The sequence below is a fragment of the Clinocottus analis genome, unplaced genomic scaffold (genome assembly GCF_023055335.1).
Source record: "Clinocottus analis isolate CAN_PGR_092001 unplaced genomic scaffold, fCliAna1.0.p SCAF_1, whole genome shotgun sequence".
In the NCBI taxonomy this organism is placed as follows: domain Eukaryota; kingdom Metazoa; phylum Chordata; class Actinopteri; order Perciformes; family Cottidae; genus Clinocottus; species Clinocottus analis.
Window position 1 is genome coordinate 1,842,938 of NW_027175820.1, and position 27,942 is coordinate 1,870,879.

The window sequence follows — 27,942 nt, forward strand, 5'->3', positions numbered from 1 at the left end:
TTTTTTTATCCCCAAGACCTCGGCCCGTTTCCCGGTCCCTCCGGAGCCGAGGGCCGCTGATCCGGAGTCAGCTCTGTCGACGACCTTCCCGCTTTGCAATAAATAAAATAAAATAGTAATAATGGCAGCAGAGAGCTGATGGAGCAATGAGACACACGTCAGCTATACATCAGTACATCCTTTTATTATCGCAAATATGCAAGAAAAGTCAAATGGAGACACCGCAAATGAACACATGCCCTTTAATACCACAGTCTAATTGAATTTTAAACACTTTAAATAATATACATCTGCACCTCATTATACCCTTTTGAAACGTTTGAATCCATATGTACACGATGCGACGCTCGGAACTCTTTGCATTTTTTTTATTTTTTATTAATTATTTTTTTTTTCAACGTGAGGACGAAAGAGGTCTCTTAAAAACACGAGGGTCCAGTAAAACCCCCGAGTCCCGAGTGATTCAATATACAATAACTGTACAGCTGACCCGCCTCAGAGGAGTGAATGCCGTGTGGGAGCCGGCCGAAACGCTGACCAGCACTTCATCTGAAAGGGGGAGAAAGGGGGAGGGGGGGAGGAGGGAGGGTCGGACATGTGCGGACATGCCCATGAAGATCCCAGGCCTGTCGACCTTTTTAACCTTTCACTAAAAGTCGTGACGGGTGTCGCAGGGTTTACTTATTGCAGCCTGACACTGCAAATGTTGCTCCTTTTTTTTTTGGAGGACGGTGTTTTTCTTCTAATGCCCCCCCCCCCTCTCCTCCCCCTCTCCTCCATCTCTTTTAAAGTCCACTCTGTAATTTCCAAATGCCCCGTGAGTGAGAAGCTCTCCGCCTTCTGTCCTTCCTCCCTGAAAAACAAACAACGCTATAATCGTTGCAGATCTCTCTCTTTTGTGTTGTTGTTGTTGTTGTTGTTTTGCGACCCCCGGATGAGTTTCCACACATCGGCAGCGCAGTGGACGGCGAGCTCTGAGTGCGCTCGCCGCCTCTTTTGACTCATCAGTTTGTTGCAGCGTGCGGTCCAGCGGTGTAGGTTTTTAAAAATATATATATATATTTTTCAACCAGGGCTCGGGGATGACACAGCAGCGGGGGGCACGGGGGGGGAGTGGAGGGTGGAGGGTGAGTTTCTACTGGCACCGCTGAGCTGGGAGCCTTCAGGGAGGCGGAGGGGGGGCGGTGGGGGGGGGCTGTGAAGATGCCCGACTTGCCTCGGCACATGAAAAGGCCTGGTTGACCATTCCCTTTGAGGCGACTGGATGCAAAGGCGCAGGCCACCGGCAGGTCAGAACAAAGACGGGCTTGATTGTGAGCGAGACCCCCAGGGGGGGGGGGTCGAGGGGCGAGGGGGGGGGGGAGGGGGGGGGGGGGGGGGATGGGAGCTCCACTTGCACCGAGCTCATCTCCATCCACCCATCGGGCTCGTTTAATCAGCGGCCGTCCGCAGAGAGCAGATGCATTAGGACAGCGTGGTCGGACGCCCTGTTTTTAATGAACGGCTCGTCTTGTTTTTGGGGAGAACAACTCCAGTTTAACTCAAACAAACGCCGGCGCTCACGCAGATCAGAATGGACCGCGCTTGTCTTTTTTTCACCAGTCTTTTCGAAAATGGAAGAAACAGCATCTGTAAGTTACACACAAATACAAAGCATGACAACTTGGCCTTTCTTGTGTCTCTGCCTTTGATCCAGAAATGTTTGAGAATAAGGCCGAGAGAATGGGAGCGAGGAGGGAGGGGGAGAGAGAGAGTAAATGCCGCCCACTCGCCTCTTTGTGGAGGACGGTTCACGTCGGGTTCTGCCATACATACATGTGAAGAACCGTCGGGAGTAATCTGGGCTTAGAAGTGACAATATTGAAACAAGCAGAGACTTTTGTCTCTCAAACTTTGTCTGTAAGGTGTCGTGAGCGGCTCGCTAGCGACGCCGTGCAGACTGGAACCGTGTTGCTGCCCTTCATACTCTGGTTTTGCTGCATTTGTGATTTTTTTTTACTTTATTTTTTCCCGCTATAAACTGTGCGAAGAGATGACGCCTTTATGTTCGTGCTATCGACGGAATAGACACCTTGTGCCCTTCGGTACTTACAGTATTTGTTCTGTTGGGACTTTTGCTTGTTTTTTTTAGCGTTTTTAGTGGAACATGAGGCGATAAAACAGCTCGGAGGGAGGGTGTTTGTGGTGTTTGTGGTGTTTGTGGTGTTTGTGGTGTTTGTGGTGTTTAGGGGGGGGCAGGCCAGCTCCGTGGGAAACGATTTAAGTGCAAAGAAACATTTGAGCGTTCAGTGTTCGTCCCTCTGGGATCACGAGGCGCTCTGGTAAACGTCCACGTTGGTCACGAAGCCTTCAACATTCTAACTCGACCGCGTCGCACTCGGAGCGTCTGCAACTTCTACCTGGATTTCCGAATTGACGGACTTTCTCGAAACGTCTGCTGAACGCGAGGACAGGTTTGTGTCCGAGATATGTTTTAGAGCTCGTAAAACGGGATTAGAGCCTTTTTTTGTATGTGTGCTCCACATTTGATTATATATACATATATATTATATATATATTTTTTTGTTTTGTTGCAAGATCCAGGTTCTCTGCCTTTCCTGTTTGAACAATGGGACTTTTTCCGGCTCCGCATGCGTTGCCAGCCAGATCGCTTTAGCCACATAGCCCGCGGGCATCCGAGTTTCTGCAGCTTCTGCCAAGAAACGCTCCCTTTCGCAGGCTCTCAAAGCCTAATGAATACAACGATCATACATCCTTCATATGGGAGAAAGGGAAAGAGAGACATTAAAAATAATCCTATTAATAATAATTGTTTACACCGTGTCATGATAAGAACAGCAAAAGGAGCAAGAAGAACATACTTTAGAAACAACAATGAAAAATTGTAATAAACAATCAGTTTGGTGAAAGATGCTGTTTTTTTTTTCTCGGCGAGGCGCCCCATCGTCTGCAGCGAGGCCTGTGTGGAGAGGGGAGGGAGGGGAGGGATTTGGGGGCTTTTGGGGTGCGGGGGGAGACTCGCGAGATGGGAATTTGTCCACTTCCTGTCATCCTTAACAGCGTCCCGTCCGCCAAAGCTTTCTTGTCCCACAGCAGACTGAACCGGATGATGCACCACTGACAAAAGGGAAGAAGGGTGTGTGTGTGTGTTTGTGTGTGTGTGTGTGTGTGTGTGTGTCACTCCGAGAAAAAAAGGGTCACGACACCTTCGTCATAAGAATTACAGGGAAAATAAAGTCACGATGCTAAAAATTGTTCAAGTAAGCCGCGTGAGTCGAGTCGCCGCCGTTTGTTTTCACCTCCCAGATTCTTCGGCCGTCATTTCACAGAATCAAAAAAAACCTTTGCTGCCGATACTTTAGCATTCTTCCCCTCCGTTGTTTGGTTCTACATTCCCCTTAAGAGTCCGCAGAGGCGGCGAGGTTGACACGCCTCCGCTAATACTTCGCTGTGTTGGTGGTCCTGTTTGGGCGGGGCGGGGCGGGGCGGGGTCAGGTGGTGTTGGGGGGATGGAAGGAGTGTTGCTCGGGTTTGGCAGTCCCTCTCCCAGGATGCTCTAGTCCAGCGGTTCCTGTTTTATCCTGATGGGCGTGTTGAGGGAGAGACTCCGCCGGTCCTCGCGACACAACACGTACTCGCTGAACTGGGAAGAGTCCACGCCGCCGCCGCAGGACGCCGACACGCTGAAGCCCTTCTGGAAAAGACGCTCCAGGACCTGAATACGGACGGTGGACAGAAAAGGAGGGAAGGTATGCATTAGCATTGACAAGACCGCCATTAGCTAAACGTACCTGAGGAGTGTCGCTGATACAGATGGAGGTTTTCTTTTAAAGAAAAACATGTTAAATATTTGGGGAAATGCAGTGATGCACTTTCCTGCTCAGACGTAGACAGGAAGATTGATGCCACGCACGCGTCTGTTGCTGAAGCTAAAGCTAAAGCCAGGGGCCGCTAATGTAGCTTTGCACAGGGAAACAGCTACAAGAGCTAATCCCTATTAAATGGCTATCACATGGTTTGTCTTTCTTACGCTTCTAGTTTTTGTCCAAATGAAACAAACAAGACACAATATGCTAAATAGTGACCTGGAGGCCGGTAGGAACTTGCTAGCATCAGAGCTAAGCTAGCTGCTCCCTGGTCTACGTTAGCCATGTTAGAGTGGTATCAATCTTCCCATCGAACTCTCTGCAAGACAAGTTTTTTTACCCAAAATGTTTCAACTTTCTATTGAAATTAAATGTTTTTTTTGGAAATAGCTTAATTTTACACTTTTACAATGTGCTTTCACACAAACAAGATCACGATGACTCACAGGGAAGTATGTAAAGTGATAGCTAACGAAACTTTACAGCCTTTTGGTGCAATAAATTCTCATCAGCAGCAAATGAAAGTAAGTCTTGGATCGGTTTGTGATGACCATCCATCCTCACATCAACCTCCACTCTCCATCAGTCACAACATACAGCGTGTCATTAAAGCCCCAATCACACGTTAGTGATGGGATGAAACCAGGGGGCACTTCTACATCAACACCACCTCTGCAATATTCATGGCCGGGCCGCCGGACCGACGGGCATGAGCTCAAAGGGATGAGAGAAGAGAAGGAGCCGAGCCGAGGTGTGTTAAGGGGGCGCTCAGCGCCGTGATTACTGGAGCTCCTAATTTGAGTAATGAGGCCGGGGTGAGAAGGAGAAGCGAGGTCCGTGAGCGAGAAAAAAGGGAGAAAGAGCGACGTGCCGGGAATGAGGATGGGGAGCTGAGGACACCGAGCTGGAGGCCGAGAGGAGACGGGGATGCTCGTCAGCCCACAACGCAGACACGCTCAGACGCAAACATGTGAACTCCGAGATCCCCTTTTCTTCTCTCCTCGTCGGCTGTAATCCTTGTGAGATGTTTTTTCTTCTTCTTCTTTTTTTTCGCAGGGGGTATATCTAAATCCCAGCGCGAGGAGGAGTGCTGTGTATTTACTTATTCCCCCCGTCCTTTTTAACGGAGTGTGCAGCGCATGGAAATGAAAGGTCTCGCCGAGGGCCATCCCCTCCTGCCAGATGCAGAGCGAGAGAAGTTCACACACAAAACAGATCAGTTTTCTTCAGATGCCCACACGGAGACGCCGACACGTGCACTCCTGGCGCAGAATGACCTCTCTGATTACAGAACCGAGGGCGCCGCCGCCGCCGCCGCCGGAGGGGGGAGAATTGGGAGCATTTAGGCCTCCGGGGGGGTCGAAGAGGCTGCAGCCTCCATCGGGGATCAGAGCGGATAAATCACATGCACAACCACACAGGCGCAGATGAAGCCTAAGCTGGGATGCAAACTTACAAATGCAACACACACATATCCATATTTATATATATGTGTAACATAACGCATGTGTTGAGCAGACCTGAACCCACACACCACTTCCTCGTTGAAATGAAAGGAGTGGCCGCGACATGCTGCTTGTAAGCAGAAATGACTACTTGGAAAAGTTGCCCTCCCTCTCTCTCTCTCTCTCTGTCTCTCTCTTCATCTTCCTCTTCCTCTCCCGCCTGTTTTCGTCTTCTGGCCGATACGACGGCGACGACAAACTCTGCAATTTGTGAGACAGAAGGGGCGGCAGACAGCTGATGGTGAGGACGGCTAATTAAGAGACCTGCCCGAGCATCAAACACTCCCAAATCCATGACAGGCGACGGAGGAGCCTAACGATTATGGAAATGATATTACATCGCCGTCTTTGATCGTTGCATCACATTGCATTCCCCCCCCACACACACACACACACACACACCAGCATCCCATCATCTCTTAACGCGTGTGGGACCGTCATGTTCGGCGATGGATTCGGTCACAGAGGAGCGCGGCCTGATCAATAAAGATAGTCTGAAAACACTTTTATCATGAACGCACGGCGACACAAAAGACTTAAGGATATTATTACAGATAGTCGTAACTGATTCAAGGATACTGTAATGACTATAAGAAGCCATGAAAGAAGGGAGAGAAGAAGAAAAAAACACATCTTCACATTCGGTTTGACACAGTGAATTAGAGCCACGGGGGGATAAACAATACACTGAATAATTACCATGTATCCCAGCACAAAAAAAAGGTTTCAATGTCCACGGGACAATGTCCTGAAATCAATCCCGGCTGACAACAGAGAGTAAAGCACCGTCTTAAAAAAGAAAGAAGGAGCTGCAACATGTCCTGGTGGCTGCGTTCAGCAGCAACAACACACTCGAGGCGCTCGGATCGCAGCGCATGTTGAACTCGTGCAGATTCTCCGCGCTCACTTTCCCGCCTCGCTCGAAAAACTTTCACTGAGCGTGGAAAAACTTTCAATCTGAGCGTTTTTATTTATTTGTTTTTGGGGGGTGGGGTAGGGGGGTGAAATGGAAATTGCGGCTAATTATTCCTCCCCTTTCCCGAAGTTGTGGAGTTGTGGAGTTCTCATAAAACGGGGCGACGGGAATTACGGCTAAGATGCGGGAAAACTTTTTGCCGAAGTTTGCGAGTTCTCCCCGGAAGCCGAGCGCTTCCTTCTTGCGTCTCTCTTCATCCCCCGGTGACCCTTCATACCTTTTGAAACAGCATCAGCCCGTCTCAGTGTTTACGGGGTCGACTCGGCTCGCGCGTGGGGATCTGCCCCCGAAAAAAACAACAAAAGAAAGCCGGCGTTTCATCACACGCTCATCCCGCTGAGCTGCCACTCAATCAGGGGGTGTCGTAAAAAAAAAAAAAGAAAGGATTGAGGATGATGCGGGGGACCGCGTCAGCATCCTCTTAACCTCCCAGCACCGCTGCGGATCTCCAAACGCAGCCCAAGATGGCGGGATGGGAATCAAAGGGGGGGGGGGGGTGGGGTGGATGAGTCTCGGGGCTGGAAACCGGAGCGCCATGTAATATTGATGGCCACCGGAGCGCGCAGGCACTCGACTCGCAAACGCCTCTCTCCGGAGGCGGCCCGCTCCTCGCGGTGCGGGGCTCAGGGTTGATTGACGCGTTTGACACTCGCGCATACACTTGAGATGGGCGCCGCACTCACAGGAGGAGGAGGAGGGGGGGGGGGGTCGCTTTTGTTTAACTATGCACGGCCTTTAATATGTGACAAGGAGCCGCTAACCGCAGCCTCTGCGTCGCATCCTGCGCTTAATATCGCGAGCATCTGGCGTAAAGCAGCCGAGAAGCTTCCCGACTCCTCCTGATCCTCAGAGCCATCTGCCAGCTCCTTTAGAGGAATCGCAAGCAACGAAGAAGAAGAAGAAAACACTGTTGACGGCGTAACGTATTCACATTTATCAAGCGGATGCGTCTCTGGAGCCGAAAGAGGTCGAGGCCACCGAGTCTTTGGACACGTCCGGACATGTGTTGAGCGTAAAGTGGAGACGAAGGTGAGCACACCTGACCGAGAGAGGAAGGAGGTTCTCACTTTCAGTCACCTTGTCTCGTTCGTTTGAGGTTTCTGGCTTTGTGGTGAGAAACGTACGGATACTCTTGGACATGATGGACATTTAACACCTGAATCAAAAATACATCTTTTTTTGTTTTGGCGTGAGTTGGCTAGTTTCAGAGAGATCCGCTGTGGCGATGGCGGCCTTTTCTCCCACTTAAAGGGATTATACGGCACCAATTGTGTCAAATTTGAACACATTTTTAACTAAAGAATCATGACCTGGTTACTCCAGATAATCCACACACCTCGTTGTGGAGGAACTATTGAACTACACCACAAACTCCTCCAATAATGATCCAATAATATAACATTAAATAGATAAATAAGTAATTATGAATACTCAAAGGACTTTGTTGATATACATTAGTGCTTTCACTGAAGAGTCGCTCTTTTATTTGTTTTATTTTGGTATCCTGACCGTTGTCACATGCTGCACTTCCTGCCTAAGTTTCCCTCATCGGCCCTGCTGTCACCTTTCTCCCTCCTTTTGTTGTGTTGATTGTGTGTGATCCCGCTCGTCTTCGCTTTGATCCTCGTCTCCTTGAGTATTTCTTTTGTGCGTTTGGATTCTGCCTTTGTGTTTTTAGATACCGCCGGTTTCTGTGCCGGGAAAGAGAACTGACATGTTCATGTTCTCATTCCCAGGGCGTCAAAATGCCTTTGTGCGCTTTGTCTGATGCCAACGCACAAGGACCCCTTTAACTCCAGCGTGAGACCCACCAGGCTGTCAAGACCAAAGAACCACATGATGGATAGAAGAAGAGGAGAAGAAAGAAGAAACAAACACAGGACTTCCAACCGAAGAGCTGCGTCCATGTGGCTGAAACTAACAAAGTGATTTTGTTGCCTCAACCAAACCGAGTAGTTGTGTTGCTTGAAATAAAACAGTGTTGTTGCCTCAACCAAAGAAAGTGGGTTTGTTGTCTATTATAGAGATGTTTCTTTGCCTCAACTTAACTAAGTAGTTTTGTTGCCTCAACCTCACAAAGTGATTTTGTTGCTTCAACCTAACTAAGTGATTTAGTTGCCTCAACCTAACAAAGTGATTTAGTTGCTTCAACCTAACAAGGTGATTTTGTTGCTTCAACCTAACAAAGTGACTTAGTTGCCTCAACCTAACTAAGTAGTTTTGTTGCCTCAACCTAACAAAGTGATTTTGTTGCCTCAACCAAACCGAGTAGTTGTGTTGCTTGAAATAAAACAGTGGTGTTGTTGCCTCAACCAAAGAAAGTGGGTTTGTTGTCTATTATAGAGATGTTTCTTTGCCTCAACTTAACTAAGTAGTTTTGTTGCCTCAACCTAACAAAGTGATTTTGTTGCTTCAACCTAACAAAGTGATTTTGTTGCTTCAACCTAACTAAGTGATTTTGTTGCTTCAACCTAACTAAGTGATTTAGTTGCTTCAACCTAACAAGGTGATTTTGTTGCCTCAACCTAACAAAGTGATTTTGTTGCCTCAACCTAACCAAGCAGTTGTGTTTCTTAAACATTGAGGTAAAATTGCTATTTTGCTTGAAGCATCTGAATACCTCGTCCACCTCGTTTATTCATGAGACATAACTATAAATGTAAAACATATTTCCTCCTGCCGTCTCCAGTTGTCTTCGTCCAATATCTCCTTCACAATCTACCACAGCTGCATCGACAGTAAAAGAAAAACCTGCTGCACTTCTTGTTTCCCCGGTGGTCCGGTCTCCCCTCACTGCAGGTGAATCTGCATCCTGTTGGGCCCTAAACGCCACACAAGCTGCACAGAGAAAACCCCCCCGAAAAACCGCGAGCGGCGTCCACGCCTCGGCCTGCTTTCGGAGCCCCGAGGCGCCGAGCCGAGGCGTTGGCGTTGGCGTTGGCGTTGGCGTGGCCTCGTCTGCTCTGACGAGCGGCGCTGCGTCCTTCCACCCGGCGTGGGATTGATGCAGCGGCGGTGTGACATGTAAGAGAGTGTTGCGGCGCGTTGCGTTCGCTGCCCGGGCCGCCGCGCAGGGGGACGGGGGTCTCTCCAGCTGCCGCCGCTGTCACATTGATGAAGGACGGATCGGCTCCACTCTGATCCGAGTGCTCCATCACGCTGATGTATTGAGCGGCGGGGCCCCGGCTCCAGCTCTGGGACAGCATGTGTGTGTCTGTGTGTGTCTGTGTGTGTGTGTGTGTGTGTGTGTACACCTCTGTGGCTCTTTGGCTAAATGTTTTCCCTCCGTTAAGTGCCTTTCGCTGCTCTCCATTTCTGCCCGCTGGATCTGCATCACAGCGCAGGTGGTTCGCATTAATTCCCGAAATTCCAGTCATGACTTCATGGAGACTCACTCGAGTCGTTCATCCTCGCTCACATTTCAAAACACGCCGGGTGGAAGGACTAAAAAACGCGGCTGAGTTCACAGAAGACGTCGTGATTATCGGTATTGTTATACGTCTGTCAATAGAAGAGGATATAACGCATCAGCCTAAGGAGTCCTGGAATATCAGCGGAGAGTAATTGAATGAGATATTTCACTCCGAAGTAGAACCGCCTTCACTGACCTTCGGGGTGTTTAAGTGGATAAAAAAAGGGGAATAATAAACTGGGTGGCTGTGCTCGGCGTACAGTAAAGCATTGAGAGACGTCATGTCGTCTCATTGTGACCAAAAAGCATCTCGTGGTTCTCTAACCCCCGGGCCGGACAGCAACAGTACCTTTCCTTCAAGGAAAGCGTTCAATCCTCAAGGGATTTTTTTAAAAAACTTGTCACATGTCCGTCTCTTTCTCGTCGTCATAGACTCTCTCCGCTCCTTGACCTTAACCCCCCCCTTACGGGGCCGGGTGCGGTCGGGCTCCCCCGGGTGTCCGGGTCCGAGTGGCGGCGCTGAAATCGGATCAGAGGCCTCATTGAGAGACGAGGATCACTTTCCTCTAACCTCCCCATCGAGCCTTCACGCAACAATAAGGGAGAAAGCTGTTAAGAAGCGTTTCCCCTGACAGAAATACATCAAATGAAAACACCGACATTTAATGAGCCGGACGTTTTTAACAGAAATGTACAGCGTCTGTGTGGCGAGAGATGACACCTCAACTGAGCGAGACCATCCAGACGGGAAACCCTGGCGATCCGGACGATTTGAGGACTAAAAAACAAAGCCGTAAAAGAACAAAAAGCCTTCTTTCAGGAGACGTTAGTGAGACGCGCTCACACCCCCGTAACCAGTCTCACTGGTAAACAGAGTGGGAAAATGTTGTGTTAGTTGATGCGGCCAATTAATTATATTGCAAGTCATTTAAAAATCTATAAAAGAAGTATAAACCGGTTTAGGCTGTTTGAGAAATTGTAAGTATGGTATTAAAAAATGCAATACGTGTGTTTCAATCGCCTGGAGCCGTGTTATATTGGAGTCTTTTTTTTAAATAAAAAAAGGAATAGGAGCTGTGTCTTAAAAAGGAGTAAAGCGTAAATTATGCATATTATTCCCCCCCACCACCACCCACACACACACACACACACACACACACATACACTCTTTCCATTCCTCTCCTTCATTTCTCCGCAGGAAAAACATGGCCGCCGTCCGCTTTGTCCCACCCGCTCGGGCTCTCCTCCCTGGAGGGGGTCTCCCACGCCGGCAGGAGGGAGGTGGAGGTGTCAGGGGTGCTCCTCTGGGTGCTGGAGGGAATGGTGTGTGTGTGTGTGTGTGTGTGTGTGTGTGAGGGAGGGGGGGGGGGCTCATCTTATGTGTCGACCCGTTTGCTCGTGGGCACCGGAGTGTGTTGTGCCGAGCCCCGTGGTGCGAGGCTGCGATGCCCCTCCCCCCCCCCCACTCTCCTCCTCGAGGACCTTCTCTGGGTAACACAACTGCAAAAACTATTTTTTTCTGAAGTTTTGAACGCCTCGCCGCGCTCCGTGGTCGACCCACGGGGGATCCGAGTCGGGCTACCTGCTTGAGAGTAACGTACAGCCGGCCTGCGGTGCGGCGGCGAGCGGTCACGCTACGCTACCGCTAACGGCGAGCTGGGAGCTCAATGCAACGTGTTCTCGGAGGAGAGAATGAAAAACACTTCACACACACACAACCACACACACATGCGTGTGCGCGCCCACCAGCGTGACCGATGGAAACCTCTGGACCGACTTCTGGACCGCGGCTCCGTCAGAGAGCGGCCGTCGTCTCGAGTTAGCGACGGCGAGCTATTATCTCCGCTGCGGCAAAACGCCGCGCTAAGGGCCACAAATCACGGCGACCGCCTCGGAGCGATGTTTTGAGATTGGAAATCCTGGGTCATAAGCGATGAATAAAAATTTTTTAAAAACCTGAAGACGCCTGAAAATACAAACGTGTGCTACGCTACGGCAGCTAAAGCTCAGCGGAGCCGCGCAGTCGCCGCCAAAGTGTCTGGTCGTTCAGTCCCAACGGCGGGAAAACAAACCTTTGATGGATGAAATAAAGGCGACACAAAACATCCACGAAGCTAAACACAACTTCAAAACACAAATACAGTCGAGACGAAGCGTACACAAGACCACAGGGAGACCTGTGCATCTGAAAATATGCTAAGTGCAGGTTAAAGATTGTTTATTTTGTGGACATATGACAGTAAAGGGGTTTTAAATTTAGTTTTCTTTCTGTATCACTTCATAAATCAGAAATACTGTCAATGGACGTACAAAAAAAATCGACTGTGGCCGTGTTTATAGAACAAAATCAATTTCCCACGAAGCTTCCCCAGTTGATTACTTACATTGACAATTGCTTAATAAATACAAACACAAATAGACAAAGTGGGAACGTAAACATCTAAATGTCTGTTTGGGATGTTTTTCTTCCACTAGCTTGAAAAAAGACAAGTGATGGCGGCGAAATAGCCCAAAATCTGAAACTATGCCAGTGCCTGAATAGTGCTGATAGCTTCACGCCTTAACATTTCAGCAGATTTCTTTCTTTTTTAAGTGATATTAATCCTCACCAACATAAAGATATGCGTCTCTACCCAACAGGACGTGACAATAAAGCTGCTTCAACCACATCGTGAAGTATATTATTAATGTTCTCAAGCGTCACAACCTGGATTTAGCCGCCGTGTCTCGCGCGAGCTGTGGCGTCGGCGTAAAACGCGGCGTTTACCTGCACAGAGTTGAGCCGGCAGTATCCGTTGAGGGGGAAGCGGATGACGTGCGTCGGGTCCTGGTTCCAGCCGGCGTTGACCGAGTTGCACATGACGTCTCCCGTCTCCGGGAAGATCTCCTCGATGAGGACCTTCTCGCCGCTCAGGGCGATCCTCTCGCCCAGGTCGGGCGTGACGCGCACCACCAGGCAGTCGCAGGGCTGGCCCATCCGCCGCAGCTCGCGGTCCTGCTTCCAGCGCTCCAGCTCCTTGATCATGGGCATCAGCTGGTAGTAGCGCGCCTCCTCGTACAGCAGGTGGAAGTCCTGCACGGGGGGAGATGAGAGCGGTGAGGCTGGGCGGTCGCCCTACACACACACACACATATACATATGTATATGCAACAAAGATGACGGTGGAAGGGAGACTTTCATCCCAAAGTGTCCTTGAGCGAGACTCTTTCTGCTCTTTGACCCGTGTACAGTAGACCTGCATGGAGGAAGAGACGCACAGAAATGCAGTGTGATGGTAAAAAATGTCCAACAATATCTAGTTTATGTATGCGTGTGAGTCTGATAGAGTCTGATGGTGGAAGTGCAACCGATCCTCAAACAATGGTTTGCATTATGTCTCACAAGAAGTTATTCCTAATTTTCCACATGGTTTCCCTCCAAAGGTTCGGCAACACGTGTTGTTTTTTGCTAGCTACACGCGTGCAGCCTTATTTAAGTCTTAACAGGAAAGAACTTTGTCGAGTATAGTCGGCAACAAAAGTACTTGTGCTAGGAAACAAAAACTTCTTGGTCAGGTTGAAGGAAATTGTCATTTTCTCGTCGACTTTTATGCAACCAAACTTCTTTTTTTTGCAAGCGTCGCCCCCTGATGGCCATTAGAAAGATGACGTTTAAGGTGCTTCCGCATTGGCTTCAGACCTGCAGGTCAAAGCAGCGTGACAAATAAATAAATGTGACTTTACACTCGCATCCAGCCTGACCTCCCTGTGATGGTCCAACTTTATACTTCCTTGTTCTCGCCAATGTTGAATTAATACAAATTGATTTTAATGAATACATACTAATCACACTGCGGTACTTAGCGGTACGAATGATGAATGAGAGCATCCTGCGTGGTAAGTTCAGACAAATTGCCAAAAATATAAACGGTAAAACTACGATTCCTGCTCGCTCTCGTGAAGCCGTCTCGTCGCCAGACGTTGTGATGATGGGATGCGCCGGTCGCAGCGGCCTCCCTTCCAGGAAAGGAGCACAATGAACCGAGATCTGGGAGCGAGATGGCTTCCCGACCAGCAGGACAACACTCTCAATAAACAAAGCACAGCCATGCTGCATGCTCTCCTCCACAGTGGCTCTTGGCAGAGCCGCGCTAGCCTTTAGCATGTTTCAGCGAGCCGACTCCAGAAAGGCCGTCGGTGGGGCTCCAGTGAAGTGGGATGGTGCATTCCTGTGTGCAGACAGTCTGCAGCAGATTGCCTGCCTCTGCCTCCTGGGCAGGGCTCGCCGGGGGCCATTCGCCCCGGCGCTCTCGCCTCTAATTTCCCACAAGACCAGATGGCGCTATCATTCGCCGCCGTCAAAAAAAAAAAAAGAAAGAAAAGCGCAGCGAGGCGGAGGGTTTTTTCCGCTATTGGAGGCAGACGGGGAGGTGAGGAAGATGATATGTGCAAGTGAACACGAGGACAATCATCAAGACCAAAGAGCATGTTAATGTGTTCCTCACGTGGAGGGAGTTTTATGCTAATGAGGCTCGCGGCCCCGGTGTTAAGCTCCTATTAGAACGGGATCTAATTAGGCCGCACGTAAACGCCGCAAATATCTCGGCTAAACAATTAGCGGCGAACAAATCGCTGTTCTGATTAGTGTTGACGGGGACAAAGAACGACGGCTTCGCTCGCTCTTCCGTGTATGAACTTTTTTGAACGCGAGGCGCGAGCGTTGCTGCCGCTCCCCGACAGGCCGAGGGGACAGAGGTCGCTCAAGTCTGAAACGCCCTTGAGAAAGCGAGGCGCTGTGTGTGTTTTGCACTGCGGAAACGGCATACGCTGCGTCTGGTCTGCATCGTCGCGAGCTGTGGGTGTCGAGCCCTGATCTGAAAAAGAGAAGAAAAACATTTCCCCCCCCCTTCCTCCTCCTCCTCTTCTTCTTCTCGCTTTCCTCTTTCTCGCCACTGCTGGGTACATATTCATTAACCCCGCTGCTTCTGTCGGACTCTTTCGCCCTGAACGTTCCTCCCTCATCTTCAAACTGCACCTTCATCTGACACGCCCATGCACGCGCAACTCCGTCTGGACGAGCGTCGACGCAACACACCTTAAGCTGACGGTCTAATATTTAAGAAAGAAGACATGGAGGCTGGCGAAGGAGGTGGAGGGGATCTTTCCCCCCTCCACCCTCTTCTCCTTTTCTCTCCCTTTCTCCCCCGTCCTTTCTCCTCTCCCGGCCCTCTCGCTGCAGCTGACAAAACTCATACTGAGACGCTCGGCCCTCCGGGGCGTCTCTCCGTATCAAAGTGCGGCTCCTCATCCTTCACAGGTCTGAAGCCGCGCGGATGGATATGTTTTTAACAGGGGTCTGTCTGCGAGGCACTTTTTAGTCATCCCGAGCGGGCGCAGAGAGAACAACAGAGCGACCCAAAGCGCCGAGGTGAGGATGAGAGGGAGACTCCGCCGTACAAGCTGCTGTACACGCTGCCAGCGCCGCGCCGCCATTCATCCCTCCCCGATCCCCGTGTCCAGACAGCCCCGTTTGAGCTGCAAAATAATGATCCGACCTGATCGCCCGCCGGCAAGGCAACGTCTCGGGGAAGGACAGAGGGAGGGAGAAGGAAAGAGAGAGAGGAAGGGCGAAGGAGGCGAAGAGGAAGATGGAGAAGAGGACGAAAACTGTCACTGTGAGGGAGTCGGAGGAGTGGAGCCCACACAAAGTAGAGGTTGTTTATTAAAAAATCCATCCGATTTCCTTCTAACGCGCCCGCAGAACAAATGAAAGCGCCAGCTCCTTGCTATTATTTTCCCGCATTAAAGACCTAAAGAAACAGAGCGTTATTGATACGCAGCTCGTAAAGACTCTCCAACGGTTCGCAACCTTCCCCCCCGACGTGACCGAGCGTCGCTCACACTCTCGTGATCAAACGGCGGTTTTTGAATAGAACGAGACGAGGGGCCGGATGTTAATGGCCGAAGATCTTTTTTTGCTCCACTGACGTGGGCTGGAAAACATTTCTCCCCCCCCTCAGCCCCTCCCCTCTTTTATTCTGCTCAGACGTTCACATTGATTTAGCAAAACACACAGCGCCGCGGCTGCCAGCAGCAGAACAGACCCGGCCCTCGGGGCGACGGCGAGCTCTGATTGTGTTCGGATAAGGACATGCTCAATTCCGCCTCGCATTATTTGCATTTTTTTTTTTTTGTGGTATTATTTCTCCCCCCCACTTCTTCTTCTTCTTCCTCGCAAATTAACAAGGTATGCGTATCAACACGGGCTTACGCAAAAAGGAGGGTCGTGATGACTTGAAACAATGAAGTCCGATGCGTTCGCTTCTCTTGATTGGACTGTCAAGACTTCACAGGAATGGGAGAGAGGATCTGGGAGGAGGGAGGGGGAATAAGAAGAGGAATAACTAATCGGCACCGAGTCAGGCCATCTATTTGGTGGAAAATACGTCGCTTTCATGTTCTGCTCGTCTGACGTTGGGCTCTGGTTCGGGCTACGAGGCCCACAGAGTTCGCGCCCCTGGTCCTCGCCTCGTTCCCCCGCAGAGAGGAAAGAGGGCAAGTCGAGGTGGAGTAGAAAAGAGGCGTAGCATGCGCCTGAACGCCATCAAAAACAAGCCTTGAACGGGAAGCCGCTGGAGGCTGAAGACGGAACAATTCTGACAAAGCCACATCTTGTCGTTTGATCCTCGCGGCGTGAGACTTAACTTGCTCGTGAACGCTGTCACTTTGGTTTAACGCTGCACTGATCAATAATTTTTGGATCAACAATGGATTTACTGGCTGTAACGTGAAAGAGGCCCACGGGGGGGGGGGGGGGGGGGGAGACGTCAGAGGACGATCGCTTTGTGTCTCTCAGCTCATTGTTTAGTCGTTTTTTTTAACAGCACGCAAACCTCGTTTTCAGCAGCAGAAAACGTCTGTTTTTCACTTCGGAAGATAAGCAGCGAGGAACGATTCTCATGAAGCGGTGGAGACCCAACCGGAGCGAGAAAAAAGAGGGGGAGCAAATATTGGACATCTGGAAGGAGCCCAGAAACGTCCAATGAAAGCTAATGTTCGCTCCATGTCTGCTCAACGAGACACAGGAGTGCAAATTTAAAAAAAAAAGTAAAATGGCTGCAAAGATTTATCTGCAACAAATGTATTTTCAAACAGAAGAAACTGGCACACCTTTCTTTCTTTTAGTGCTCCCAGTTTAATAAAAGACCTTTTATCTGTGCCAGGAATTAGTTTTCTGATAAAGTAAAGTCTTCACTTTAACAGCTGCTAATGTTCAAAATAATACTTACCAGTGGCTCGTGTCAAAAATACAAAAACACGCGCATTTGTGTCGCCAATTAGCTAAAAAACAGTTTCACGGGTTGTGAATCTTTAGCTTGCGTGGCAGATGGATTATCACACACAAATGCATCTGGTCAGGCTTGGAGTGATGCGTTGATGAGCGTCCTGCGACGAGCTACTGGCAGACACGGCGTGGTCGACATCACAGTACAACTCCCGGGTTCGTCACGCGACGCCATCGGGACCCGAAGGACTCTTCTCCATCGGCTTACGTTGGGAAAGAGTCGTCGGTGAAATTACGCCCTGCATTTTTTTTTTAAATGCAGCCAAACCAAAGTAGTTTTGTTCATGTGACCGAGGCCAGACGGCGGCTTTGAAGGAAACGCTGGCGATCGCCTCATTAACACGGGAGGTCGACGGAAGATTTGGGTAATTTGGAAGTGGCCCTTCCTCCCAAACCGTTTCCAGTGATGGCGTTTAAATCCATAACGCATACCAGACCCGACCGAGTTTGGTTCGCTGCCACGTGCTTCGGATCATTTAACACCGCGCGATAACAGACGTAGCATCCTGTTTGTTTTCAGCGGAGATCTTTCACGCAAGACGCTGACACAGTTGCAAAGTGTGTGTGTGTGTGTGTGTGTGTGTGTGTGTGTGTGTGTGTGTGTGTGCAGCCTCAGCCGTCCAACACAGGCCAGAGCAACGGCACCACGAAGATGTGGAGACATGGATGCAGAGAGTATTCGTTTGCGTCGACACTGCCACCAACAACCAACAACCAACAACGCCGTCACCGTCAGCGAGACTTCCTTTTCTGAGTGGGAGTCGAGTCGGTGGGAGGTGAGGGGGGGGGGGTGCGGGGGGGTAACAGAGGGCCGAAAAGGATATTTCACCTGAGCTCACCTCTGTGGAAACCACTCTGAGTGCAGAACAACAGCTCAGGGCTTTGGCACACATCCCATCACCGGGCCATGCTACGGTTAGCCAGCTAGCGCTATACCTCTCTGCTCCACATTCCCACTTTTCCTCCTCCCCAAAAAAAAAAAAAAAAAAAAAAAGGAAAAACTAATTATTGCTTACGCTCAAACCCCCGAGGTAATTAGCGTGTTGAGCGGGGAGGGAAGTGAGTCTCCGTCGCGGTATCGGGGTCTATTGTGTGAAAACACGCAAATCCCCCCCCCCCCCCCCCCTCCTCCCGCCCTCCCCTCCACCAAACCACTAATATTACACACAGACATATTGACACAGTAAGTGTGTGTTATCTGAACCGACGGTGCAGACCAGTCCAAGCCAGCGGGGCGGTGTGTGTGTGTGTGTGTGTGTGTGTGTGTGTGTGTGTGTACCTTGAAGTCGTCTGGAAGCAGCAGTTTGCTGGTCCTGAGGAAGCTGAGGATGTAGCGGAAGATCTCGCCGTCCCGATCTATGAAGTAGTGCTGCTTCAAGCTGTCCAGCACGATGGGCTCGGTGCCGTTGAACAGACGACTGATTCTGGAAAAGGACACACACACACACACACACAGAGACAGAAGGAGAGAGAGAGAGAAAACAGAGTGAGCCAGCTCCCTTCAAATGCATGAAACAATTACCCTCCATTTATTTTTCAATTTTATTAGCACTAAGCTTGAAATGCATTAGCATCCCAGGTTGAAACAAGGGGCTTAAGGCTCCGTTTCCTCCATTCCAGACTTGTTTGAAGTGTCCCTTTCCGCGGAGAGATTACAACAACACACACGCTCGCTGCTTCTACTTACAGAAATTAATAGCATGAATGTGGCATTACAGCTCTATTATTCCATCTGTCAGAGACGGGGGGGTTTGAATCAGAGGTAAAGAAAAAAAAAAAGAAGAAATTGCCGGTTCGCATGAAGACGCCTGTAGAGAAGATATTTTCCTCTCTGCTTTGTCGTGAATGTGAGTTTAAATCCATCACATGCTCCGTGTCATTGAGTCAAACATCCCATCGTAATCTCTTTCCACGATCCGTGATCCTGATACGTCGGTGAAGCCGAGCCTCCTCGACGGCCTTTAACGTTGAGAACACGTGGACGACACGCTGGGTCTTCTTCTGCTTCTCCGATCATAGATTCACATTTTTTTTTTCAGGGCTGAGAGAAAGAAGAAGATCACCCGGAGTGACATCCGTCATCGTTTCCCATGACAGCAATAAATAATGTCCGGCTAATCGAGCGGTGTGTTTGCTTTGAGGAACAGTCACTTGTTGCTGCCTGTCAGCGTCCCACATTTGACCCGTAGCTCCTCCCACTCGGTGGCTTTAAAGGCTCGGTTGAAGTCGGCTTCGGGGCCTCATCAAGGCAAAGAGTGGGAACTTCTGTTATCTTTAAACTTTCATCAGGCCTGGAGACACCTTTGGACAGGTATTCATTTCCCCTTAGTGTGGTTTCTCTCTCTCTCTCGCTCTCTGCTGGTCTAATAATCTCTTTCTATTCCTTCATCTGCATCTACTAAACACCCCCGATCGTTAAAAGCAGTTGTTTCTTTTAGCACCTCGAGAACATTGAGGTACACGTGCTCGCCAATGTTTGCGAAAACTTGAATTTTTGTGCGACAATTAAGCTTTAAATTCGCGGTGGGATGCCGTCCTGAAACCGGTCCGGCGGAGGAACCCGGGAAAGGCCTCCGCCGGCGTGAGGACGAGTCGCATTGCGACGCCGTTATCGCCGCCTCGAGGCAGCGAGCTTCGGGTTTCCGGGTTCGAAAAACGCCGAAAGTCGTACGCCAAATGAGAGAAATACGTACAATCATGAAAAGCCCCGCGCCCGGTGAGCTCCGACACGCCCAGTTGCCCGGGCGCTGGGCGTCGCCAGACCCGGCTGCAGGACAGCGGGAAGGCGAGCGGCGGCGGGAATGTCAATGAGCGAACAGCGGGGCTGCTCTGTTCGCCCGAATTTACAATGACAGGCTTTCTCCGACGCGCACACTCTGGTTTATAACGGTTGTGTTGAAACACACACACACACACACACACACACAGACACACACAGACACATCTCACCCCCGACGTGTCGGGCCGGACGCGCTGAAGCCGCGGCGTCTTTCTTTTTGACTTGTGTGAAGAAGCAGAGCAAAGATGGTTCTCTCCTCTACCCTCCCTCCCTCCCTCCCTCCCTCCCTCCCTCCATCCCTCTTCTCCCTTTCTTTCCCTCCTTCCGTCTCCATCCCTCTCCCTTACTCGCTTTTCTCTCTGGAAATCGATGCAAAATGCTTTATAAAAAACCAATACTCATCTCCCTGTTTGGCCCGCGGTGTTCCTTTCTCATATGGTCTTGCAATTCTTCCAGCTAGAATTTCACCATACCCCTCCAGGCTAACTCTGTTTTTCATCTCCACTTTTTTAAAAAGCAATTAAAATGCTGCCTGTTTTTCTTTTTCTTTCCCTCTCTTCCACTCCCCTCTCTCTCTCTCTCTTTCTCTCTCTCTCTCTGTTGGTCTCCCTCCCCCCTTTCAGTTAAATCCCTGAATTGGAGTGGCGGTGGCAAGGGGGGGGGGGGGGGGGCGAGAGAGGGGAGAGGTTTTAACAGGTAGGGAGAGAGAAAAGTGTGTGTGTGCGTGTGTGTGTGTGTGTGTGTGTGTGTGTGTGTGTGTGGATGGTGGGGTGAGGTACACGGAGAAAATTAAGAGAGAAGACTCACAAACAGACCCGCTGCATTACGAGGAGAGAGAGATGTGGACGGCGAGACAAAGAACCCGGAGGAGAGGAAAACATGGAGAAGGAGGACGTGAAGAGGGGATGTGGAAAGAAAAGAGAGCGAGGACAAGAGGCAGAGGAAACGAACAGAATACGAGAGCGGAGAGAGAGATGGAGTGAGGAAGAAGAAGAAGGAGAAGAAGAAAAGGGCCGAACTCTGTAGAAATTCAGAGTGAAAAGGGAGGGAGGGAGGGAGGGAGGGAGGGAGGAAGAGAGGAAGGAAGGACAGGAACAGCTCAGATCTCCCACCACTCTCCTCACAGACTCTTCCTCACAGATTCTTCCTCACAGACTCTTCCTCACAGACTCTTCCTCACCGACTCTCCCTCACCGACTCTCCCTCACAGACTCTTCCTCACAGACTCTCCCTCACAGACTCTTCCTCACAGACTCTTCCTCACAGACTCTCCCTCACAGACTCTTCCTCACAGACTCTCCCTCACCGACTCTCCCTCACCGACTCTCCCTCACCGACTCTCCCTCACCGACTCTCCCTCACAGATTCTTCCTCACAGACTCTCCCTCACAGACTCTTCCGCACCGACTCTTCCGCACCGACTCTTCCTCACAGACTCTCCCTCACAGACTCTTCCTCACAGACTCTTCCTCACAGACTCTCCCTTCATCCGCCGGTTTTGGCGCTTCGTAACTTTGACTCGTGCTCCGCCGCCGCGACAATTAACTCTCATTATTATTTCATGTTCAGTGATTAAAACTAAAAGTCTTATCAAACAGCTTCTTCTTTTTTTTCCCTTTACTTCAGATCACGCCGCGACGTGTTCGTGCCATGTCGCCTCTTTAAAAAAGAAAAGAGAGAAGAAGGAAAAAAAAAACACCACTCGAGGCCTCACAATGAAATGGAATAAAAAGGGAAATATAGCGAGTGCCAACTGTAAATTACCAGACATTGTTTGCCGTGCTAATTTATGGGGGTTTCAGCGACGCCCCTTAAAGAGCGCGTTCGGATGCGTCGTCCTCAAAGAGAGAAAAATAAATAGGAAAAACGTCCAGAAGTCCTTTTTTCCTAAATACTTCCCCCGTCTCTGGAACATTCCCCCTTAATTTGCTCAGCGTCTGTTGGAGTCCGTCCTCGGCGAGCCGCACAGAGCGAGCATCAATGTTTCATGACCTCGTGTCGCTGCACGCCGCCGCGCGCAGAGGAAGATGAATCGACGCACATTACTTACTAGACTAACTTTCTCTTGGCACGCTGCATTATTCAGAGGCCAATCTATTAAAAGTGATCATCAACTCTCAACTCTTGAACCCTGCCGGCCGCCACGCTACTTGTGCATGTGTGTGTGTGTGTGTGTGTGTGTGTGTGTGTGTGTGTGTGTGACGTGGCCCGAAACGTGGCATGTTTTTGTTTTTTTTATCTCTATGCCGGTGTAATTGTTTTTGCTTTCTGCTGTCAGCCATTATCCTAATTCACACAACCCCCCCCCCCCCCCCTTTCACTGGCTCCAGTGGAAAGTGGAGCCCCGAGGCAAACTGTACACTGAGGCTGGGAGAGAGAGAGAGAGAGAGAGAGAGAGAGAGAGAGAGAGAGAGAGAGAGAGAGAGAGAGAGAGAGAGAGAGAGAAGTGAGTGCATGCATGCTTGTGTGTGTGTGTGTGTGTGTGTGTGTGAGTGTGTGTGATCCAGAGTGAGAAAGACAGAAGGAGGGAGAGGAAGCAAAGGAGCATGTGTGAAAGAGAGAGGGAGAGAAAGAGAGAGAGAGAGAGTTGCTTTCTCTCTCTGTAGAAACACTGTTTGGTTGCTCTGACATGACCCCTCCACGTCCTCCATCACCTCCACCCTAATGAATGACTTCTTTGTAACGTGAACCTGAACATGAGAGAGAAATAGAGGAAAAAAAAAATAACAATGCGCAAACTACACATTTTATAAACGATTTGAAACGCGCTTTAAAAGAAGGGGTGTGGCTTCCTCCGCCCGCCCGGCGGCGAGCGGGTCAGGGAGAAGCCTCACGGCGCCTCTCGTGTTGCTTTACGGTCGTTTGTGTGTTTGTTGTTGGAAAGGGCCGAAGACCCGCCCCTCCCTGCCTCTGATTGGCCGGCACTCGCTGCCTCCTTTGCAAGTTCGCCGCTGATGAACCTAAAATCCTTCAGGAGGTTGTTGGAGGAGTTTGGACGACTTGTCAAATATTAGTACAATGTCCTGATTATGAAAAATGATTTTTTTTTAACGTATTTGGCTATGCACGGTGCCCTATATAGACGGACTAGAATTAAATATTGATGCGGTGTCATGATTAAACTTGGTGTTAATGACACACTGATTACGATGTAAAAAAAAAAAAAGAAAAGACGAAAAAAGACACTGTGTTAAAAGAGGCTGAAGACGCTCCAACAGCTTGAGAAGCGCTTCGATCCGACGGACGCCGACGCGTCGGACTGAAACACAGTCCTCACGCCGCGGCGGCGGAAACGGAGCCTTCGTAACGCAAACAACCACAAGGCCCTCGTTGCCGGGATGAGCTTCATGCGCCGCGTTACGAGTCAGGAAGAAAAGACTCGTGAGGGATTTCCTGTCAGCGGCCTGCGTGATGATCAAGACTCGGCTTCACCGGGGGGATTGTTTTCCCCGTGGCCAATTTTCAGCAGCTTTTCCCCCTCCCAACAACCCCGCCGAGTGTTTACCTCGGCCCACGTGGGACTCCGTTAGCTGACGCAACGTAGCGAACGGCGACACACACACACACGCAAAAAAAAAGTGCCAAAAAAAAACACACATCAGGAGAGAACAGTGGTAGCGGCTACTTGTTTGAGGATGGAGCTAAAAGCGTGAACCAAGTGGGAGGAAGGATTACCGACCGCTCTTACGCAATGTGAATCATCATGACTAAGTCCTGCGATGGCATCAAACAAATATAATGAAATAAAATACACAGTGTGCGGCGCGAGAGAGCAGGAGAGAGCGTCTCAAAGTCGGCTATAGCAGCTCCGTTCTGGGTTATTGAAGAAGAAAAACACAAGGATGAAATCAACGTGTTGCACGACAATGAGCTGGGTTTTGATCAGGTTTGTTTTTCCTTTTCTCGCAGCAAAACAACAACAACACAACAACAACAGTGTTGTAAGAGGGAAGGTGGTGCGTGATGTTTAAATTCACACAAATCTGAATTTAAACACGTTAAAGCGTCTGCACTTGACAGCAGCGGGATTTTCAAAATACAACTTCTGTGTGCATTAAGATCATAAATACGCCCCCAAGAAAAATACAAAATAAAAGCCCTGCAGGTTTTTATCGGATGGAGAGAAAAAATCACGACTGAAACCAACAAAAGCATCAAAAACAAAAGAGTTTAAAAGATAAAGACACGTGGTTTGAAAAGATATCACACCGGTACAGGAGTTGACAGTCGTCTCACACACACACACACACACACACACACACACACACACACACACACACACACGGCGTATTAACACATCCTTCATCAGGACAAACTAACTAACTAAATGTCAACGCTGCAGATTCACTGACTCCTACAGAAACAAAGCTGTTAAAAACAGACACAATGAAATCTACTCGCAGCATCACTGTTTTTTTTTTTAAAAAACAAGATGCAAACGCTCCGATAAAACAAGACAAACGATCAGAATCAACCACAGAAATGTAGATAAAAACCCCTCCGGCCCCATCGTTGCAGGCAAATGAGTCCTTACCTGGAGTCGGGGTACTTGGTGAGGGTCGCCAGGCTGCTGGTGTACATGTGGCCCCCGACGTCGATGTGCACCGGGGCGTTGGACTTGGTCAGCTGAGCCGGCAGAGGGATCCCCTGGGAGGCCAGAGGAGAGACCGGGGACCGCGTCAGGGACAGCCGTGACATGCTTCTTCCCTCCTGAAAGCAAGTGTAGAAGAAAGCCATGGGAGTCGTGGAGAGGCGTGAGGGAGGGCAGCGCGCGTAGGGGGGAGGAGGAGGAGGAGGAGGAGGAAGAGGAAGAGGAGGAGGAGAGGACCGAGCCGGACCGGCAGGCAGCGGCAGCGCGGTGATCCTTACGCCGGGGAACTAGATGGCGTCCTCTCGGAGCGGCATCAGATCACTTCCACGTCTGTCTGGTCGCATATTTAGCCGGGAAATTATTGCCACCGCTCTAATTAAGTATGTTTGCATCTTCTTCTTTTTTTTTTCTCTCTCTCTCTCTCTCTCTCCATGCAGCACCGGAGGCGAGGATGGGAGGATGCTTATTAGAGAACCGGGGGAGGGAGCGAGCGAGAGAGATGGACAGATAAAGAGGGAGTGAGAGAGAGAGGGAGGGAGGAATGCTAGGTGTCAGCCTCCAGGGGAATAAAACAAACTGCTGCTGCAATATTCTAATTAAAGGTCGCCTTATGTGTTAGACGTGATGCGCCCAGACGCACCGAGCACCAATCTGAGAGCTCGGAAAACACGGGGAGGCGGGGTGAGAGAGGCGGGAGGGGGGGGGGGGGGGTGGTTCTCTCCACGCACACACACACACACATTGCAAACTCGAGATGAAGGTGATGGCTTGTCGTGTGCAGCGATAACTTGTCGTGTAATCGGAAGCGTCACCCTGCTGCGCCCACGTTAACGGGCCGAGCCGTGGAGGTCCACGTGACGGGGTGAGGGGGTGAAGGGGGTGAAGGGTGACAGGAGGACGGGGTGAAGGGGTGACAGGAGGACGCCGCTGAGCTCTGACTCTCCACACTTGTAATTCGGTCGTCCGTCTCATCTCAGTGCAGGTGAACCGCCTCACGCTTTAGTTGTGAAGTCACACAACACGCTGAGCTCACGGGAAAGGTCACAGGGCATCGCTCCTCGGCTGTTCCCCCTCCGGGCTTTTAGTTTTGGGGCTGTGAGACGTCCTGATACTCGGAGCGCAGCATCACGGCACGACGCGGGTTCGAATCCCACTGAGATCACGTCGCGTTTCCCCCCAAACACACAGCGAAGCAACGCGAGAGGAGGCCCCTCGGCCGGCCGGTGGGCACAACATGAGACGGGAGCTTTTCTTTTTTCTCTCTGTCTCTCTCTCTCTCTCTCTCTCTCTGTCTCTCTCTCTCTCTCTTCCTCCTTTCTGTTTCTCAGGGTGCAGCCGGATTAAAGCAGTATCATGTTGCTTTAATGCGATTACAGGAGGACGGGATTACGTTTCAAAATCCCAGGAAAGGGAAAGTTAGAAAAGAGTTAAGAAGTTTGGGCACTGGGCTGTCCCACTACCTCTCTCTCTCTCTCTCTCTCTCTCTCTCTCTCTCCCTCTCTCTCTCTCTCCCAATCAATACATGAACCAATCGCATTACGACGTAAGATAAGCGAACGTGGAACAAACGGAAAGAAATAAACAAAACGTAAATAAAGCTCATCGGTCTGGCAAAATCAATCATTTCATCCGGACTCTCTTCATCACACACACACAAACACCATGTATGATAAAACAAAAACAACAACAGAAAGACCCCCTATAGCAGCAGCTGTGAGGGCATCATCAACTCCAACTCCCCTCCCGACCCTCTCCAGGCGGCGTCGCCACTTCCGCACCCCGCGCGCACGAATGAATCCCCGATACACACACACACACAATATATATATATATATATATATATATATATATATATATATATATATATATATATATATATATATATATATATATTACAATAACCACGAGACGGACAATCCGAAACAATCCGAGACCACATAACCCATAATGCCCCGCTCTGCCCTTTAATGCTCAACACCCCCCCCCCCCCCCCCCCCTCCTGCTGTAAAGCATATAATCCCGACACGTGTAATCCGTCACCCATTGATAGAAACAAAAATGAATCAAAAAGAAGACACAGTGTCGCGGTGTCCGGTGAGAGCAGCGCTGCTCTTCAGCTCCAGCTCTCTGCACCGTGCAGACTGTCACCACCACCACCACCACCACCACCAACACAGCATTGTGTTCTGTAATCATTGAGAAAGGATCTCCCTCCTACCGTTTCAAACATGGTCGGGAGTCCAGAGGGGATCCGGGCCGGCGGGTCGATCCCTGCAGCTCCGCGGAACCGACGACAGGATTTCAAAGAGATTTTTTTTTTTTCCTCCAGAAAAACGCGCCCGAGTTTCGTTGACTCGCAAACAACCACACCGCAGCCCGACCTATAGATACTGGCCGCACGGGGAGAGTCTTCTCTGGGTATCAACACACACACACACACACACACACACAGACACACACACACCAACACGCACACACTCCCGCGCGCGCGCACACACACAAAACTGCCCTTTAAAAAGACACGACGGGCTGCGGTCGGGTCGGACTGGCTCGCAGTGAGTCTCTGTGGCTTTAAAAGAAAAAAAGGAAACGTAGAAGAAGAAGCAGAAGAAGAGAAGAAGAAGAAGAAGAAGAAGGGACCGTGTTCGCGCGCGGCTCCGACCTGTCTGTCCTCTCGAGCTGCTTTTAGGAGCAAAGCGCGCAGTGAAGCGTCCTTACCTTGTACATGGATGAGACGGCTCCTTCCTCCTCGCTGCTCTTATTTGGATACGCGCGAGACAGGAGAGAGAGGGGGGGAGGAGAGCAAAAAAAAAAAGAAGAAGATGTGCGCTCTTGCTTGGGATCCTGCTTCGTATTTCGGCTTCTTGTCTTTTTTCTTCTTCTTCTTCTTTTTGCCTAAACGAAACTGCCCCTGTGGTTTGTTATGAGAAGAAGAAAGCCAATAATCCGTCTCTAAATAACAGAGCGGAGAAAGAGAAGAGAAAAATCCTGCTCCGGGCTGCCCGAGCGCCTCTGGGCCATGGGATTAGGCTACAATTAGCTCAACTCCTCTCTCTCTCCCTCTCTCTCTCTCTCGCCCAGGCAATTTTCTCAAGGAAGAAGAAAAAAAAACGTGATACATCCAGACCCCCCCCCCCCCTCCTCCACTCCTATTCCAGAAAATTATGACTGCACAGATATAATAACTTATCTATTTTTCTTCTTCTTCTTCTTCCCCGGCTAAAAGTAGACCGTTCCCCTTAATGGTGTGAAGTTGTATTGAAGATTTTGTGAGGAGGAGGAGGGAGGGAGGGAGAGGAAGAGAGGAGGAGGAGGAGGAGGAGGAGAGGGGGGGGGGGCGGAAACAGCCAAACTGTCGCTCAATGGGTTTAGAGCAGATTTTAATCATTGTCATTCCGTCTGATGTAACAGTTCCCCAGGCGGCTCGGCTCTCGCGTCCCCTCCATCCACACATCCACAATGTGGAGTGCAGCGCGCGCGCCCTGCACG

At 50.1% G+C, this 27,942-nt stretch overlaps 1 protein-coding gene across 2 annotated transcripts; it reads right to left on the reverse strand.

Annotated features, from left to right (window-relative positions):
• Positions 1-1,359: 1,359 nt before the first annotated feature.
• Positions 1,360-27,680, reverse strand: LOC137785307 (BTB/POZ domain-containing protein kctd15). 2 transcript variants are annotated; one of them, XM_068576443.1, is made up of 5 exons: positions 27,172-27,680; positions 24,397-24,572; positions 18,363-18,507; positions 12,527-12,832; positions 1,360-3,715 (listed from the first exon to the last, which is right to left on the reverse strand). In XM_068576443.1, exons 1-5 carry the CDS (start codon positions 27,178-27,180, stop codon positions 3,557-3,559), a joined length of 795 nt encoding a protein of 264 aa, XP_068432544.1. In that variant the 5' UTR covers positions 27,181-27,680; the 3' UTR covers positions 1,360-3,556. The 2 variants fall into 2 exon arrangements, with proteins under 2 accessions (XP_068432544.1, XP_068432535.1); XM_068576434.1 differs by lacking the exon at positions 27,172-27,680 and adding an exon at positions 26,672-27,134.
• Positions 27,681-27,942: the final 262 nt, after the last annotated feature.